General features: G+C 41.9%; 1 protein-coding gene across 2 annotated transcripts in view; it reads right to left on the reverse strand.

The window, feature by feature from the left end:
* Positions 1–19,147, reverse strand: part of ADAMTS19 (ADAM metallopeptidase with thrombospondin type 1 motif 19) — a 406,770-nt gene that overhangs the window by 381,643 nt on the left and 5,980 nt on the right. For both annotated transcript variants that reach the window (XM_075600164.1, XM_075600173.1), the window contains exon 2: positions 12,313–12,956. In XM_075600164.1, the coding sequence (XP_075456279.1) occupies positions 12,313–12,956 (644 nt within the window). The remainder of the gene's footprint in view (positions 1–12,312; positions 12,957–19,147) is intronic.

The following is a 19,147-nucleotide window of genomic DNA, read 5'->3' on the forward strand; positions in this document are numbered from 1 at the left end:
GAAAGTTTCCCCGCTGTCGATCCATGCCTGGGCCTGGAGCACTCTTTTGATTTTGTTTGCTTCCCGTATCATGGGGTACACTCTGTAATGACAAGGAATAAAAAAAAATTGCGGCACAGTGCAGTACAGTTTGCGAAACAACACTTTTACCTCCTGTACTGTCCAGTACTAACCTCACACGTCCATATTTCCATCCAATGCTGCGTCTCATCTTCTTTATGCTGGTCTCGGATACAGTCAGATTGTGCTTTTCCTGCAGAGTGTTTTTAATCCTTAATGCACTCCTCTCATCATTCTCCTCACTTATTTTGTCCACCAGAACAGTTGTCTCCCTACAATGTAAAGAAATTATATTGTTTTATTAATATGCAGCAATATAAAATGTATATAAATGTAATGTTGTAATATACATTAAATATAAATAGACAAAATATATATACTGCTGTACTATAAATATAAATAGACAAAATATATATACTGTTGTACTATAAATATAAATATACAAAATAAATATACTGTTGTAATATAAATATAAATATACAGTACATCCTATTCAGTATATACCGTTGTAAGATTAATTGAAATATACAAAAAATGTATACTGCTGTACTATAAATATAAATAGACAAAATATATATACTGTTGTACTATAAATATAAATATACAAAATAAATATACTGTTGTAATATAAATATAAATATACAGTACATCCTATTCAGTATATACCGTTGTAAGATTAATTGAAATATACATAAAATGTATACTGCTGTACTATAAATATAAATAGACAATATATATATACTGTTGTACTATAAATATAAATATACAAAATAAATATACTGTTGTAATATAAATATAAATATACAGTACATCCTATTCAGTATATACCGTTGTAAGATTAATTGAAATATACAAAAAATGTATACTGCTGTACTATAAATATAAATAGACAAACTACTGTACAGTATGTTGTAATATAAATCAACAGAAATAACAACAGTATTACAGTAGATACAGAACTGTACTGTAGATGGACAGTACAGTTTTCTATATTTTTTTTGTTTGTTAAGTTTTATACTGTAAATATACTTACTTGTTAGTTACCCTTGGTGCCTTTTTCCGGTCTCTGTTTTTTCCTTGTGCATGATTGCTCACGGTGGTTAATGGCACAACGAGGTCAGAAGTAGCTAACCAGCGTTGGATAGCAGCAATTTGGTGTCCGCTCCTGTACATCTCCTTAATTCGCATGCTGAGATCCTTTGAAATCTTTTTAACAGGCATTGCTGCGAGTAGAAAGAAATACAAACACAAGAATGTATATTCGATGTTTAGTTGATGTGTATTCTATGTGCAGTCAATACACAAAATGGATGGTGCATTTATACGGTAATGACTCACATTAGAGTACGCCCACTTTCAACACCTGTACCTGGCCGCCATGCATAAAAGGTCACACACTTTGCATAGACCACCACTCCAGGATCTTTATCTGAACTTGCCCTTGTCCAGATACTGTACTGCATTGTGCCACCTGCTTCCATGGAGCATCCCCATTTCTATGGACGCAAGAACCCACTCACCTCTGCCGTGCCTGTCATGCTGAAAAAGCAAAAGGCGGTTGCCGTTTCCATGCCAAGGCAAAAGCGACAGGCTAAGGCAAATAAAGAAAACCTTCTGCTGACCCCAAAGGTTAAGGGTTTTCTTAGACGTAAGCCTCATTATGTGAAGAAGATATACGGTGATGTACTCTCGACACAAAACGAATGGCAGCCAACCCATCGAATCCGCAGACCACTTCCTCCCATATGCTTCGACGACTCTGCTGTAGCTGTCCCGGAAATCTACATCCCGTCTTCTCCACCCCCATCTTCACCGGTTCCATCTGACGACACTGCCGCCTCTGAAATCCACGGGTCACTTTCTCCTTTGCTCTTAGACAACTCTGCTTCTCGCCCGGAAATCCAAAGGTCACCTTCTCCATCCCTCTTCGACACTACCGCATCTCCTCTACTGGGTATCCACAGGTCACCTCCTCCACTCTCCATCGATGCCGCTCCTCTCCATGCAACCCCCATCTCATCCTCCATTGCACCCATCCCCCAGATGTCCAGACGCCATGCACAAGAAGCAGCTCGTTGGACAGGATACTGAATGGGATAAGTGTGGATCTCCCCGGGAATTCTATTGTGCTGGCAAAGATAGATCTGCTTCTGGAGACAATGTTAAATGTGGAGCAACGGATGCTACAAATGGAGCAACGGATTGAGAAGATAGAGGCTGACATTGCGGGCATACATTATTTGCTCGGTGCTAATGCCCCTGTTTCCCCGACGCTGGAGCAGGAGGGTGACATGGATGTGATGAATGGGACCTTCGACCCCCTTCCATCACCAAGCGCTCCCCCTCCACCACAAGATGTAGTGTACATGTATGCCGTTGAGGAGGACATGACAACCCCGTCAAGACCACGCCAGGAGACAACACGGCGATCATGACCAGAGGAAAGCTTCCTCCCAGACATCCTACCATCGCCCGTCGCCACAAGCACACCCGCTCCCAAAAGACCTACACCTGCTCGCATCGAAACAGTGCCCGACATCACCCTGCGCGATCTGACACCGGCGCTTAGGGACAAGTATAGGGAGATGAGTGCTGGTGTACCCCACAAGTATGCCTTGATCATTTTTAAGCACCATGTTCCCTACACGTTGTACTGCGAGTGGGTGTTCAAAGTGAACTATGATGGGAATCGCGTAAAAAAGGCCCTTCCTGCCAATTTAAGGAAAAACATTGTGGAAGAAATGCGGCGCTTTTATACAGTTACAGATCCTGTAATGAAAGGCGTTCGAGACTGCATTAATGGCGTTTTGCGCCATGCAAGGAATCGGCCATGGATGGACAATGTGGAGGACTTTCAGTGAGACCATACTGTTGTGCTGAACTGTATTGTACTATACATGTTTTGCCCTACAGTACCTGCTGTACTTAAACAAAGGAGATGTTGTTGTGTGTTTTTTTTCACAGGACATGCACAACTCCAGTCCCTGAGGGCCGCAAACAGGCACGGTTTTCAATGTTGCCCTGAAAACATGCCCTGTTTGCTGCCCTCTAGGACTGAACTGGTGCAGGTCTGACTGACAGTGTTGCGCACCATCCCACTGTACTGTAATGTATACAGTACTGGGTTTCTTTATAAAGGAGATGTTACTTAAAATGCTTCAACATTGTACTGTATTTGTAAATAAATGTTTTTGTACTGTCCCCACCAATAAAAGAACATGTTGAATTGCCTCACATTGTTTCCATTTGCTCCTTTGACAGTGTAACAAATGTAGAGGCTTGCTGCACTGTTTTTTTACTGCCTGGTCGCGCAATTGGCGTAGGAACTACGGCAATTGGCGTGGGAACTAGGTCAATTGGCGTGTGAAATTCTGTTCTAGGGCACCTAGAAATAAAATTCCTTTTGCCCCTAGATGTTAGGAACCCCCTCACTTGACCCCAACAGTGTCCGAGCAGTAATGGCGACGAGAAAGGGTCACGCAGGCGAGGAGGGTCCTACCATTGAGCGTAATGGCGGAGAAAGCTTTGAACCGGCTGAGTCAGAATGAGCAGAGACCTGGAACCCACAACTCCGGTTCTGTTCGACCTAGAGGGCTCCATGTAGTTCTAGTTGCGGCAGGATTGCATGGCAAATTGCAACCCTCTTGTTGCAACAGAACGGAGTCAGGGTGATATTTAAGTTCAGGTTTCTGCCATTGACTTGCATGGCAGAAAAAAAGCCACTTTGGTAATGTGCTTTTAAACTGTCTTTTCGTATCTCCGGTTCCGGGGGTCGTGTAAGGCTGATATTTTGCCACTATGGCAAGGGTCCTCCCGCATGAGGACCAGGTAAATTTCAACCCGCTCAGACCCACAGAACGGGTTATTTTACATTACAAGTTCACGGGCAATTGGCGTGGGAACTTCTGTTCTAGGGCACCTAGGAATAAAATTATTTTTGCCCATAGATGTTAGGCACTGTATACCACTGTACAGTATACTGTAGAAGACACATAATGACACGATACTGAACATGTAGAATAAATGCATAGTTTTATTTATTCGGGATTATTACACAGTATACTGTACGGCCGGAAAACATCAGCATACAGTACAATATTATCCATCGAAATCCCCCCATTAGCCGTTTTCTTTTCTGATGAAAAACAAAAAGAAAAGTTTTAATGTACAGTACAGTAATGGTCAGCCCCCTAAAGAAGTACCCAGCCAGCCCCATCAAAATAATACGGCAACTCACCATTGAATTTCCCATTCAGCTGGCGCCGGCGCCGGTCCACTGCCAGTCCAGCTTTCTTCATCATCCACGTCGACAGTTTGCAGCGGGACTAGTCCACAAGTAGTCAGCTGGTGAGGCTGGAAATCGCTTAGGTACATGCAAGCTTCACCAAAACTGAACGCCAAATCTGACTCAGGCTCAGGCTCAGGGATGTCACTGACAGTGGGACCGTCATTGTAAGCCGGTGCTGGTGCTGGTGCATTGCTTGGCAGCGACTGTCGCTTCTTAGTTGGTTTTAACATGACCCTTCGCCTTTTGCCGCCTCCATGATCATAGATACGGGAAAAATCCGGTGACACACACCAATACGCCCCAACAAATTGGGGCTCAATACGGTGAAAACAGGGGTCGCTACATAACCTTTTCCTTACTGCACGCTTCCACGTATGAGGAGTTGGCGAAAATTTGTGAAAGTCATAGTTTTCGATAAAATACTGATAAATTTGAGCAACTGTTGCCATCTTATCATCTGTTGCATTAATCGCGGCCCATATCAAATACGCGTAACTTCTGTCAGGTTTTTGGAAAGCGGGCTGCACTTGAACACTCATAGTGGGTCTCTGCAGAAAAGTGTAACACAAACTGAAATTGGTCTTTGTCTTTCTTTAATATGAAAAGCCTAAATTGATACATTTTGGCAACTCTTCCTTCAGTCTCAAGGCCAAGGCCAAGTTACAATGGCACACTGTGGTACAGTATCTTTTTTAAACAAAACACCTGCAAGCCGACACATTACTGATTCGGCGCATTACAATTCATGAATTTCTGCCATCTGGCAGACACGCGAAGCATTGCAGCCTATTTAAATCCGAACCATTATCAATAAAACCATCAACCGCGCGCGCATCAACTGGCTGGGAAGGCAAAATGAGCGCGGCATGCTCCAGGTGAACAGCGTGGCATTCCAGGAACAAGCCAGGTAAAAGCCGGTGATTTGTAAGAATAAAAGCTGCCGCAACAGTACTAAGGTCGAAACGGTCGTTGTGTATGGCGCAATAAATTTTAACTTTTTGCAAAATCCGTGAAGCGCTGGATCCTTCCTTTTCACAACACATCTATCACAACCACACAGTGCTTTCTTTGCATAAATACAATGATTCATAATCTGGACTTGACTTTAGGACATGTAACTGATAATAATAAATTTGTATCCAAGTTATTACAAATTAAATACTTAAAACTTCTAAAAAGTCAGCATTTTAAAGTCCTATATGTCAGGACAAGCTATTGACTGTGAAATACTCTAAAGCAGAGAAGGCTAACCTCTTTAGTAGAGATGGACAATATTTTCACCAGATTTCATATTTGCCACAGATTGGGCAGTTCCTTTCATCCACAGGAGGGTGGTGTGTGCGCATGTCCTATTTAACTACCATTGGGGGGAGGGGAGGGTGGAAAGAGTATGTGAACCTTTAGATTCAGTACCTGGTGACACCCCCTTGAGCAGCAATGACTTCAACTAAATATTTCCTGTAACTGCTGGTCAATCTCTTACATCGGTTTTGAGGAATGTTGACCCATTCCTCCTTACAGAACTGCTTCAACTCATAACTGTAACACTCGGCCTGCCCACAAGCCAGACGAGACCCCGGGACTAAGGTGGAAAGGAGTAATACCACACACCTAGCAGTAAACGGGGGCACGGCCGGAGTGTGGAAGTAGCGTAGATGGTCCGGGTAAACAAAAAAAAAATGATACCGTACTTGACAGCTCCAGTGAAGAAGGGTAAAGTTCGTAAGCCAATGGTCGTGGATTGGAGAGAGCAGCGTAGTTGAGTGTCCGTAAGCCTGGGTCGTGGAGTGGAGAGAGCAGCGTAGTCGATTGTCCAGGAGCCGTGTCCAGGGGTTGTAGAAGTCTGCAGCGTAGAAAGTCCAAAGCGAAGTCCAAAGGGTTCCAGAGAGCAGCGTAGTAGAGTCCAAAGCAAAAGGTCAAATCCAGGGAAGTCAGCAGAATTCCAGGGACAGGAACAGACACTGTAAGACAAGAGAGGCCAGGCAACAGCAGACAGCACCAAGGTACAGAAGCTATGCAGAGCAAAGAGGAAATGGTGAAGGGGGACTAAATAGGGGGCTGGGACCAATCAGGGGAAGCGGAGTGACAGAGGAGCGGCCCAAAGAAGGACCTGATAGGAGAGCAGAGTGTGAGAGTTTGGGACCAATCAGAGTGAGGGGAGGGACAGCGGAGCGGCCCGAGTAATACCCAGATAGGAGAGAATTACCAGAGGCTTTGGGAGTGGTCTGAGCAAGGGGAGGAGCGGAGGGATGACAAGGGAAGGAACAGAAAGGGAAAGAGGACCTGGGAGGCGTAGCTGATGGGGCAGGGGCGTGCAAGGCACGTGCGCTGCATCAGAGTAGGCGCAGAGTGGGAGAGATGTACCGGAGGATTTGGGAGTAGTCTGAGCAAGGCAAGGAGCAGAGGGATGGACTTGGGAAGGGTCAGGCGGAGAAGAGGGACCTGGGAGGCGGAGGTGATGGGGCAGGAGCAGAGACACGCAAGGTGTGTGCGCCGCGTCAGAGGAGGCGGAGTTTGAGGCCCGGCGCCAACTAATGCTTCAGGTCAAGACAGATGGCTGACATTCTCCTCTAGAATATTCTGATACAATGCAGAATTCATGGTTGTGTCAATGACTGCATGTCCTGAGGCAGCCCCAAACAATCACACTCCCATCACCATGATTGGGATGAGGTTATTCTGTTTGAACAGAATGTTTTGTTTTTGCCAAACTTAACATTTCTCATTGAGGCCAGAAATTCTACTATGTATGTATGTCTTTATTTATTTATATAGCGCCATTAATGTACAGAGATCTTCACAATAGTATTACATGTGGCAAACATATAAATAACAAATAATACAAATAACAGATCATGGGAATAAGTGCTTCAGACATAAAATTTAACATTTAGGAAGAGGAGTCCCTGCTCCGAGAGCTTACAATCTAATTGGTAGGTAGGAAGAAGGTACAGTACAGAGACAGTAGGAGGGTATTATCGTAAATGCGTCTGCAAGGGCTAAGCTTTATGTATCAGGTGTATAGTATTAGCCACAGAGCTACTCATATGCTTCGTTAAGCAGGTGTTTTTTAAGGTGGTCTTAAAGGTGGTCTAGAGGGTGCTAGTCGGGTATTGAGGGGTAGGGCATTCCAGAGGTCTGGGGCAGTCAGTGAGAAAGATTTAAGGCGAGAGAGGGCTTTAGAAACAAAGGGAGTAGAGAGAAGACATCCTTGAACAGAACGCAAGAGTCGGGATGTTCCAGAAGTCTTGTGGATCATCAATGCGATCTTTGAAAAAATTCTTGTTCAGTCTTTTTCTGATAGTTGAGTCATTAACATTCACATTAGCCATGGCGAGAGTGACCTGCAGATCCTTGGATGTTACTCTGATGTTCTTTGTGACTTCCTGGATGCTTTGCCGTTTTATTCTTGAAGAGATTTTGGTATGGGGCATCATGTGCCGATACCGCTGCCAGTTTTTAATCGCCCACGTCACGTGACCAGGGGTTTAGATACCAGGGCCTGTAACTCGGGAAGCAGGGGATCCCTGAAGGCTGAAATCAATGCGGTTCATCTCAGTAGATCCCCTGCTCTCGCACACTATTAGTAAAAATGTAATTTAAGCAGCATCATTACCACAGCCGGTTTGCCGCTACGGTAATGATTTTTTTTATTTTGAATTGTAATGGTAATACTACCGTATTGTAGCAGGGGGTCTCTGGAACAGAACCTTGTTGATTTGTGGTCCAGGGACCCCCTGCTTCCCGAGATACAGTCCCGTTATGGGGAGCCAGTATCTCCTATAGATTTAATTCCCACTGTCACGTGATGCAAGACCTTTAAATTCATAGGAGATACCGACACCCCATAACAGGGCCTGTACCTGAGGAAGCAGGGGGTCCCAAGACCCGAAATCAACGCGGTTCTGCTCCGGAGACCCCCTGCTCATCTATACTAGTATTACATTTTATATTAAAAACTTTTGATCGCTGCCGAGATTTGTGCAAGGAGAGGCGGCTCTCTCTGTGCAGCTATCTCTGCAGCTGAAAGAAATCACTGAGTAAGGCCTTTTCAGAGAGGCGATCATCACGTCGCCGGCTACTCACCAGTTTTGTAAATTTTTCTATCACAGGTAATGAAGGCTTTCTGAAAACCGTGATAGCAACGCTAAAAAAACTGGGAAGTTAAAAGGCCCAGCGATTTTTTTTATGACGGCTTATAGCATAGGCCGCTTTCTGTCTGACAGCGGATTGGTGGAGCACCGAATGCTTAGAAGTAGTTTTGTAACCAGTTCTAGACTGATGAGCATCAATAACTGCTTTTTTGAGGTCCTCAGAGATTTCTTTTGATCGTGACATGACGTGTTTCCACACACCTGTATGGTGAAGACCAAACTCTTTATATAGGGTGGGGCCTCCCAAACTCACTTCTAAAGATCTACCTAATTATTTAAACATCTGATTATAATTATCCCCTTTCATTTAGCTTATAAAACCAGGGTTTCACTTACTTTTGCACATAACCTGACTCTTAATTACTCATTGTTTGTCTAATTCATACATCATTTAGTTTCAAAAGACATGGAATAAGTTAATATAAACCCTATTGGGTATTTAATAAAAGACTGGTTTTCATTCAAGAAGGGTATCATGGAAAAACTATGGAATTTCCATAATTATCATTGGGGTTCACAAACTTTTTCTCGCCACTGTATTTCGCAGGTCTGCTCTTTTTTAGCACAGAAGTCTCTCCCTATATTATTTAGAGTAAGTGGCATAAACAGTAAATACAACTTGAGACTCTACTAAAATCTCTCTCGCTCTCTCGGTAAAATATGTGATGGAAACCTTTAATACCAGCAGTCCTGTTGCATGTTATTATGTCATGTTTCCACAACAGTAACCTCTGAATAACTGTTGCTTCAACAAACATATTTGAAATAATAATCTCATTTATGTCTAGTGTTTGAGATCTTAAAGCTGAAGGCATACTTTGAATGTGACAATGTCGGAACTTTAAACTGTAAGTCACAAATTAAACTCAACTCTTTCTGAACTCTCCTAAACCTTTATTTCTTTGTGGTTTACAGAATTGTTGTATAGTGCCAACTGTAAGAGACTTTAAGAGTCTTAAATTCAATGTTACTTTATGGTATAGGAAGCTGTTAAATTCAGAACTTTAGAGGGGAAAACTAGCTCCCATATCTAGCACCTAAGTCCATGGGGGATATATATATTAACAATTATGCAATTATATTGTATACTGTATGTATAAAAATGTGCACCAGATGAAACATCTCATTATAATATTGTACTGACTGTTCTTCTGCCTAACTACTCCTATGACCAGTCCCCAAAATGTTCATGGGTTAAGTTGAGCAAATTGGGGCAAAGCACCTTGATACATTGATTTGGTGATAGACACTTGGTACATATCATCCTTATGATATACGTTGCCTTATCTGTTTTGTGATTCATTAATGAAAACACCACACAGCAATCTTATTGGTTCCTGCAAACACTAGTGCGTTGCAACAAGGCGTAGTAGGGTAATGACTGCTGAAGAGACGTTACCTGTCTGCAAACACTTTCCATGTACAGTAACTTACTGTACATGCTAAGTGTTTGCAGAAAGGTAATTTCTCTCCAGCAGTTGCCATGACAACGTGACACTGCATGGCGCCTCAATATCCCACGACGCCACAGCATCATTGTTTTGATGAGTCAGTTGAGGAGGAGATGGATGCTGGACAAGGTAAGAGGCCCTGAAAAAGACCCACGCACCGAGCCTGCAAAATTCTCAGGCGGACCGACAGCAAGTAATAACCACACTCAGCCTGAAGGGAAAGAGAGATTCTGTGATGGTTGTTAAGACCAAGATTTGTCAACACTGGGAAGGGCCTGAGAAGAAGTTGCCGACTTGGTGAAAGGGGAAATTATCTGTAACAGGAGCACTCTTCTGGAAAACCAAGGAAAGTAAACTGAGAACTTAGCCATAAATACAAAACCAATAGAAATTGCTGTGTAAGGCAGATGCCTGGAAAGCAGCTGGTATTTCTACTAATAACTACAGTTAAAGCAGCAGAAAATTGTATTTTCATTTTTCTATTACAGGTTTGAAGCAGAGGATCTCCGAAGCTGCACTGTTGTAATTTGAGTTCTGAGGACCCCCTGCATCCAGAGATACATACCTCCATAGGGGGTGCCGATATCCCTGTGAAGTTTAAATGTCCAAGTCACGCTGGCCAATAGGAAACCACAACGGATGATGTCATGGTTTCCTATTGGCCCACGTGACGCTAGACATTTAAAGCTCCCATTATGTTAGGCACATAGTTTCTCTAACTGCAGAGATAACAGCATCACTACGGAGGAAAGTATCTCTGAAAGTAGTGGGTTCCGGAGCAGAAATTAACACAGTACAGCTCCAGAGACAACCTGATTCAAACCTATAATTCATTAAAATAATTATAATTTAAAAAAAAATAGAAAAAGCCCAAGTTAAACAAATACACACTTGTAGCACTGCATGAATCAACGCACAAGTCTGTTACACCTTGAAGGAAAGTGAAAACTACAGTATCTTTCTTACTAAACAGAACATAGGATAACAAGTACACAATTCAGAGACAAAAAAAATACAGAACAGTTCTGGAGAACTTGGAAATGTAACAGAAGTTAAAGAGTTAACCAATAACATCACAACACAGCCTGCAAAACCATCCAAGGAAAGTATAAATTGCACGCGAGTAAGCTAAGAAAGGAAACCTAAAATGAAGCCAGAGGATTACAAATCAGCAACTTCCTACAAAAGAGAATTGCCTGCTTAAGTCCAGCCTGCAGCTACCAGGTTCCTTGTCTGCTAAAGAGTGTCCCTATTGTATTTTAAGAGGAAACCCAAACAAATTCACTTTAATTTGGGTACTGTGGCTAGCTTGCATGTCTGATTAAAACTCTAATCATGCTTTCCTAAAGGCCTACATGTTTTATTTTTCTTCTTTTTTTTTTAAATTAAAGTCAATCCAAAAGACAGTTAGAATTATTACACTGTATCGCCTTTTAAAAAAAGTGGTATTGAACATTTCTGATTAAATAAATAAATATATACGTATACAATTTACCTTTCCCAGCCTATCTCTTTCTCTTCCACTATTTTTTTTTATTCTTTATTTTTTTTTATACCCAAATACAAAATAAAATGTACATTTAATTTTTTTTTTTTTTTTTAAAGGCGTGTTCCTGACTGCTAGGGCTAATTTATTTCCAATGTAAAGATGGAGGACTTCCCTGTTGGTTACTTCTTTATTTTCTGTTATGTGTTATTCATATAATGTTTGTCTACTTCTTGTGTATGCAAATGGAAGCTATAATTAAGTGTTCCTAAAAGGAATTTAATAACCAAATAGGCTACCTTATTGTTTAATAAACCGGTTATATTTGTGAACTAACATTGTGAGTGATCTAAGGATTATTTACCGGTGAGGAATCCAGTGACATTATCTGAAGATAATTTAAAAAAAAAGTATGATGTACAGTAGAGAGAACCAGGCCAGGTGGGATGTAAACAAATAGAATACCTATTTTGTTATGTTTGTGTTGGTAGGGATCCGATAAACCACAGTATGTGGCACCCAGTTGACATACTGTATACAGTAACCTCGGTTTGGGAAACATCCTGGTACACAATACAGTGGCCTTTTCTACTATATGTAATGGGAAACCGAACATAAATATCATCACCAGCTAAATGGAACCTTTAATCATTCTACTTAGGTTGTCATCTCTTTAAAGCTGGTACTGAATCTACTTGAATTGTCTCACAGTATACACCATGCTTACACTTGAACCATTGCAAAATTGTATGCAACTTCATAAAAAATTGTATATATTTAATGATTAGAGGAAAGCTGACCTCAAAGTCAACTCCAACTGTGCTATGTTGTAATTATCTCCCCTAGCAAACTGTGCCCATGGCTTCAACTCACCAGTCCACCACAGGTGCTGAAGGAAGCAAAGGACCCTCGGTGGCGGAGCACAGAGCCACTGTAGTAACAGTCTCTATCTGTGTCCCCTGCAGGTGATGATCCTCTATAATCCCGCCGCCTCTCCTCAACCACGAAGCCTGGGGACAGAAAGCGACTATCCTTCTGCAACAACAGGTAGAGCTCCTTCCCAAAGGCTGGGATCCTCAATCTCATCTTCCCACCAGTCTCTGATGGTTGCGGCAAGGAGCTGGTAGATTTGACAATAGAAGGAGCTAAAATTGGAGAAGACACACTGGGAGCAGATGGGTTTATGTGTTTCCTCTCTAAAAAAAAAGGAAATGGTGACCAGTGGTAAAACTCTTGAGACTCATACTGTTCTTCATCATCTTGTTCCTCTGCTTGATCAAGGTGGTGATGGTATGTGGGAGTAGATAAAGGAGAAGACACAGAACGCACTTCCCGGGAACTCACAGCAGCCTGGTTATGTGGAGAAGTGAGATCTTCACTACTAACATTTCTGTTGGTTGCGGGATGTTTTGGCAACACTACATCATCCCTTTCTTCTCCTCTTGGTTGTTGGGAGCCCCAGAGAGATGGAAATACAACCTCCCATTCCTCATCTAACTGAGAGAAGTGCATCAGACCTGTAGAAAGGATAACCGGTGTTACATATCAGTTAAAAGAGGTTCTTGAAAAGCAATTTTTCTATAAATTAGATACAGTATAAATATACAATAGAGCACTGGTAACACTGGGCTTACACAAAGTCATGCCTCATTAAACATACTATTAAAAACTTTCAGACAAACATACAGTACACTTATCATAACAAGCTGATGTTTTCCCACCCAACTGAGAAATCTAGAGCAGCCCTGTGAAAGATATGAGAAATGAAAAGGGCATTTCTTGGTTATATGGAGAATACAGTATATGGCTGTTCCACAGTAATAGACATCTTCCTTATTGCATTACCTTGTTTATTGTAGCCACAGTTTTTCCACTCTATTACTCTGATTCACATTATTGTAGTGAAAAACTACAGTACATATTTTTCAACATGTTTCTTTATATTTAGGTTACACCTGTAATGGTAGGGGCAGCATGACACAGTATACTAAAGGTTAAGCCTGCTTATTGCCCCTACCAGCGAAGATGGCGGTCCTATGCATGAGCCATATTAAAACTGCAAAATGGCAGCCAGTCCAGTTAATGCCTAAACCCCTGTTAGGTATCTGTATACAGTGTGTTAAACTTTTTTTGTGATTTATATGTGTTTTTATGTGATTTGTATGCTTGGGCCAGTAAGAATGGTAAAGTGGCTGGCATACTGCACAATGAGTTAGAAAGCCAGTCCATTTGTGGAGCAAGGTGCAGGGTCTATGTACATTGGTAACGTGGGTAATGGCGAGCCCTCCTGTGAGGGAGGTACATATTCTAAAAGCGGAGCATTGTTGTCGCCCCAGCTGCAAGGTGTCTACCCTGTGTGAGGTATGGAGCTGAAATCGGAATCAGTCCTAGCCCCGTTGGCTCGATTCCCATTGGTTGGTTCCAATTTCCCATGCTCCCAAGCCCCTTAGGCACTGGCGCCACACACAGCCCTGATTGGTCTGTCCTGATTGAGCAATCCAGCTCTGCTCATTTGTTGGTATCCTGTTCTCCATGTTTTCAGATGAAGTCCGGGAAGCTATAGAGGCTGATGATGATCAGGGCTCCACAGTTTTTCATGGTTGCTCTCTGTGACATTAGTTCAACTGGAAAAGTGAACTTTGGACTGAGAAGTAGTTATCCCCATTACTGGGATATGCTGAGACGGACGGAACGAGGAGGCATCCAGGGTTAAGTGGATTCGGCAGTGCCCTGCTACTAGCAAGCTAGTAGTCCCCCCGTAAACCCCAGTTCATGAAGTGGGGAGCAGAGGGTTGTTGCATGTTTGTGCATTGTGATGTTCCCTGTTGGCTTCAGACAGAATAAACCTAGGTTTATTTAGCTCTCATTTTGCCTCTTGTTTGCGATTCTGGTAAAAGTCTGGTCTACCGGGACAACACAAACGTACATTGAAAAACCAAATCATCAATTTCACTAATACGTGTAAGTTGAAAACATACAATTAATATAAAAAAACTGATGCCAAAATAACCGTTGATGTTTTTTTTCCAACTTGTATTTTATTGTTTTTACAAATCATAAGTGTGGGGGTGGGTACAGAATACAAAGAGGGGGGAGGGATTACATCCACTTGGTCTCCACACAGGAAGCATACAGTCAGTTATATACATACACATATCTATGTTAGCATCATTTCAGCCCACATAGGTCGATCTAGGGTTTTGCCACATGTACATCTCCCAGGGTTACCATATTGTCAGAAATTTGTTGTGCCTATCATGTAATAGGCTAGCGAGTCTCTCCATAGTCATTATGTGATTCAGCTTGTGTTTTATATACTATAATAGGTGGGGGGTCGTTCTGCTTCCAGTACTTTGCAATCACTGCCCTAGCTGCCAACAGGATTTGTGTTACTAAAAGGCCCATGTTCCACTCCATGTCCTCTATTGGTTTTAAAAGTAGCACAGTTTCCATGTCCAATGGCAGGTCTATTCCCAGTACTCCTTTTATTAATCTCCTAATCTTTCCCCAGAAAAGAATAATCTTGGGGAAGGACCACCATATGTGCTTATATGTGCCAACCTGGCCACAGTTGCGCCAGCACATAGGGGAGGATGGTGGGTAAAAAGAGTGCAGGCGCGCAGGTGTGTAATACCATCTGTGTAGTATTTTTAGGTTAGTTTCTCTAACTGATGAGCATCGAGAGGCTCTGGCCACTCTGTCGTATATGTCTTCCCAGTCTTCATCTTCTAGGGGCCTGCTTACATCCTTGTCCCAGTCTGAAATATTTTTGCTTGTTTGCCCCTTAAATTGATGTATTAGGGTCTGGTAGAATTGGGCAATTGTCCCCCTGTGGTATTCCCCTGATTGATAGAGATTCTCAAAAGCAGTAAGGGAGTTATTCCAAGCCTCACGCAGTTGTAATGTGGAAACATAGTGCTTAAACTGTAGATATTGAAATATTTACGCGTTTGGGATTCCATATTCATCTTTTAGTTTAGGGAATATCTTCATCTTGCCTGCTTTTTACATGTCTCCAATAGAAAACAGGCCTTTTTTGTCCCAGCTTTTATAAACATTTGAATTAAATGCTGGAGGAAATTCAAGATTAGATCTAATCAGAGCTAGGTTATATTTACAGCTTTTGTCCCAGATGTGTAAGGAGTGTGCTAAGACCGGGTGCTCCCTGTAGTGTGTTAATCTGTTTTCCTTTATTAGCCACAGAAGTGTTGTCATATTTGCGGTCCGGGCTTCCGAGCTCCCAATATCCATCCACGGTTTAGTATTCGGCGCTACCGACCAATTGATTAGCGAGCTCAGTCTGGCTGCTTCTTAGTATTTGACTAAGTCTGGCTGGTCTAGACCCCCCTGGGTCAGAGGAAGCACCATTAAGTTTTTCTTGATTCTGGGTTTCCTACCGTTCCAGATACACTTCGTTATCTCCCTGTCTAAGTCTCTGATGATTTGTATTGGGACCGTTACTGGCAGTACTTGGAAGAATTACAGCAGTCTAGGTAGTAGGTTCATTTTAACCAAAGTGATATTGCCTGACCATGAGATCTGGTATCCCGACCAACTCTTTAGATCTTTTTTCAGAGTTTTAATAAGATTTGGGTAGTTTGCACCAAAATGCCCTCACACGTTTTTTGTGGTAAACACTCCCAGGTACTTTATCCTTTCCTGCTTCCATTTTATAGGGAATTTCTTTTTCAGGTCATTCTCTATTTTTTTGAGTATATGGAAGTTTAAAGCCTCATATTTGGTATGGTTAATTTTAAAGTTTGACACCTTCCCAAATTCTTCAAGTGTGGTAAACAGGCTCTGTAGAGATGTTTTCGGGCTAGTCAGAGACAGTAAGATGTTGTCTGCAAAGAGGGATACTTTGTATATTTAATCTCCTATGGGGACTCCCTGTATCTCTGGGTTTGATCTAATTTTTTATGCCATTGCTTCTATACAGACAGCAAACAGCAAGGGGGATAGCAGACATTCCTGACGAGTGCCTTTGGTGACTTTGAATCGGGGTGAAGTGTGTCCCGACGTGCGTACCGTAGCTGTTGGGTTGGAGTATAACACTTTAATGGCATTGATGACATTTTTGTGAAGGCCCACCTCTCTGAGTAACCAAAATATAAAAGGCCAGGCTACCCTGTCGAATGCCTTTTCTCCATCCAGACCAGTGTGCGTGTTTGGTTCATGTTACTATTGTGTATAATGTTCATGATCCTACATATATTGTCTGAGGCTTGGCGCTCTGGAGTAAATCCCACCTGGTCTGGGTGAACCAGAATGTTTAATATCCTATTTAGTTTGGACGCCAGGATTTTAGCGAAAAGTTTTATGTCTGTGTTTATCAGAGAGATGGGTCTGTAGCTAGGGCATAGTGAAGGGTCTTTCCCTTCTTTCAGGATTACGATAATTGAGGCTTCCAGTAGTTTGTTCGGCAAGCCTTCACCCTGCAATATTTTAGTGAACCATCTAACTAGATATGACTTCAGTGTAGCTTCAAACGTTTATAGTAGATGTTGGAGAACCCGTCCGGTCCTTGGGCCTTGTAGTTTTTAAGGGATTTGATGGTTTAGGATATCTCCTAACTGATTAGCTTCTGAGATGTTTAGTTTAGGTTGACTAGTCATTTTAATATACTTGCCTATTTTTATTTCTAGGACTGCACTACTCTGGGCATGTTTCGCCAAGTTGTATAGACTGCTATAATATGTCACAAATTCTTCATTGATTTTGGCAGGGTTATATGTTAACACATCCTGTTTGTTCTTCATGCTGTAGATATTTAAGATGGCCGCTTTATTTTGAAGTTTAGCTGCAAGGTACTGTCTGCTTTGTTGCCCTTCTAGTAGAAGATCTGGTTAGTCCAGTGCATTGCTTTCTCAGTGTCCTCAATCAGTATGTTCTTAAAGCAGCAGTTCAAGCAATATCCTACATATGTGTTTTTTTTTTTAATAAATCAGTTCTGTACTATGAGAAAATACTTGTAGCATTTAAAAAAAATGTTTTAAAGACATTTTTAATGTTTCTAATGTAGGAAGCATTTCCAAAGTGACGCCCCCTTCCCCTTCTGATAGGCTCTGGCTCTTGAGCCCGCCCTCTCTCTAGCAGTGCACCAATTGTATCTAGTAACTGTCCAGTCACATAATATTGCTGGACTACATTGCCCATAATGGTGTGCAAGAACTGAATTAAATAATCCTGAGCAAGCGATCGATTACAGAAGAATGGATCGATCTGCAGCTTAGCTAATCACTTGTCAGTGTGCAGATTGTATTAATGCACATATTGAATGGGGAAAAAAATATATATTTTTTTAAAACGGCAGCTTGAACTGCAGCTTTAAGTTTGATTCTATCTTTTTCTATTTTACCCCTGATGTCACGTGTTGGGTTTTGTTGAAACAACTCTTCGTTTTCCCTGATACTGTCATTTAGTCTATCTATACTCTTGCTTTTTTCTTTTTTATCTATGTGAGGCGATGCTTACTATTATACCTCCTAGCGTGGCTTTATGCGCGGCCCATGGAGTGCTATCTCTTACTTGGCCATCGTCGTTTAATGAAAAATACTCTCGTAGGGCTGCTCCTATAGTGTCTTTAATCTCTGGTAGTCTAAGCAAGAGGTCATTCCTTGCCATTAGGCGCCGGTTGGTCTCTGGTGAATATCCCTTAATAACATAGACACTGGGGCGTGGTTTGACCAAGTGATATTATCCATCTCCACTTTCAGAATACGACTGGCCAGGTCCCTAGATAAGAGTATATAGTCAATGCGAGTGTATTGTTTATGTGGAGCTGAGTAGAATGGTTGTGGGGTTCATTAGCCTCCTAGTGTCTACTAACCTGTACGTTTTTATATTGTATTTCAAGGCCCTTGAGTTTTTTTGTTTTGATTGGTGTTCCTTGTCAGGTATTCTCACCTTATCTTTATTACTATCTATAATGGTCTTTAGATCTCCTCCTATAATTAGGTACCATTTCCTATACTGACTGAGTGTCAAAGTCTTCATTAATGAATGTTTCTTTGTCTTCGTTAGGAGCGTGTAGGTATGCCATTGTTAATTCTGTTAAACATAGTTTATCAGTGATGATTAGTATTCAGCCTACCTTGTCTCTTATCTTTTCGATTGCGAAGGGGACATTGGTTTTAATCAAGATGGCTATGCCTGTCTTTTTGTTTTTCGCTGGGGAATGATAGATTTGGTGGAAATGTTTGTCTCATAGCCTAGTTAGATCTTCTCTGTTCAGGTCAGTTTCCTGAATCATATATATCTCCATGCTTGGCTTTTAGGTCCCTGAACATGAGCCATTTTTTTCACGTTCTGGGTGATTACTTTTAGACCACTAGCCATTCCTTTGGTTAAAGTATCTTATAGAGGATTTCTCACTGTCTGGCCTATTGATGTAATTATCTTTTTGAGAGCTCCATTGTGTCCTGTGCCCTCCTCTGTTTTGTAGCTTTCCTGGTCTGTATGGGTGTGGGTGGATTCCAGTTAGGATGGGTGGGGAAACAGTGGGAGGAAAACAAAAGTAACAATGGGGGTCAATAACTTGGAGCGGGATAGGGCCCTCATTTAACTTGGGCCTTCGACTCTGCCAGTGGGTTTGTTGCATCATGAAGAGTCTAAGAAAAAGTGTGTGTAGGGTGTGTCATGGTATTTTCTCTTTGGTGAGCTTCTGTCAACCACATTTGCTGACTCTACCCAGCTATGTGTTGGTTAT

This window comes from Ascaphus truei, chromosome 1 (genome assembly GCF_040206685.1).
Source record: "Ascaphus truei isolate aAscTru1 chromosome 1, aAscTru1.hap1, whole genome shotgun sequence".
Lineage (NCBI taxonomy): Eukaryota > Metazoa > Chordata > Amphibia > Anura > Ascaphidae > Ascaphus > Ascaphus truei.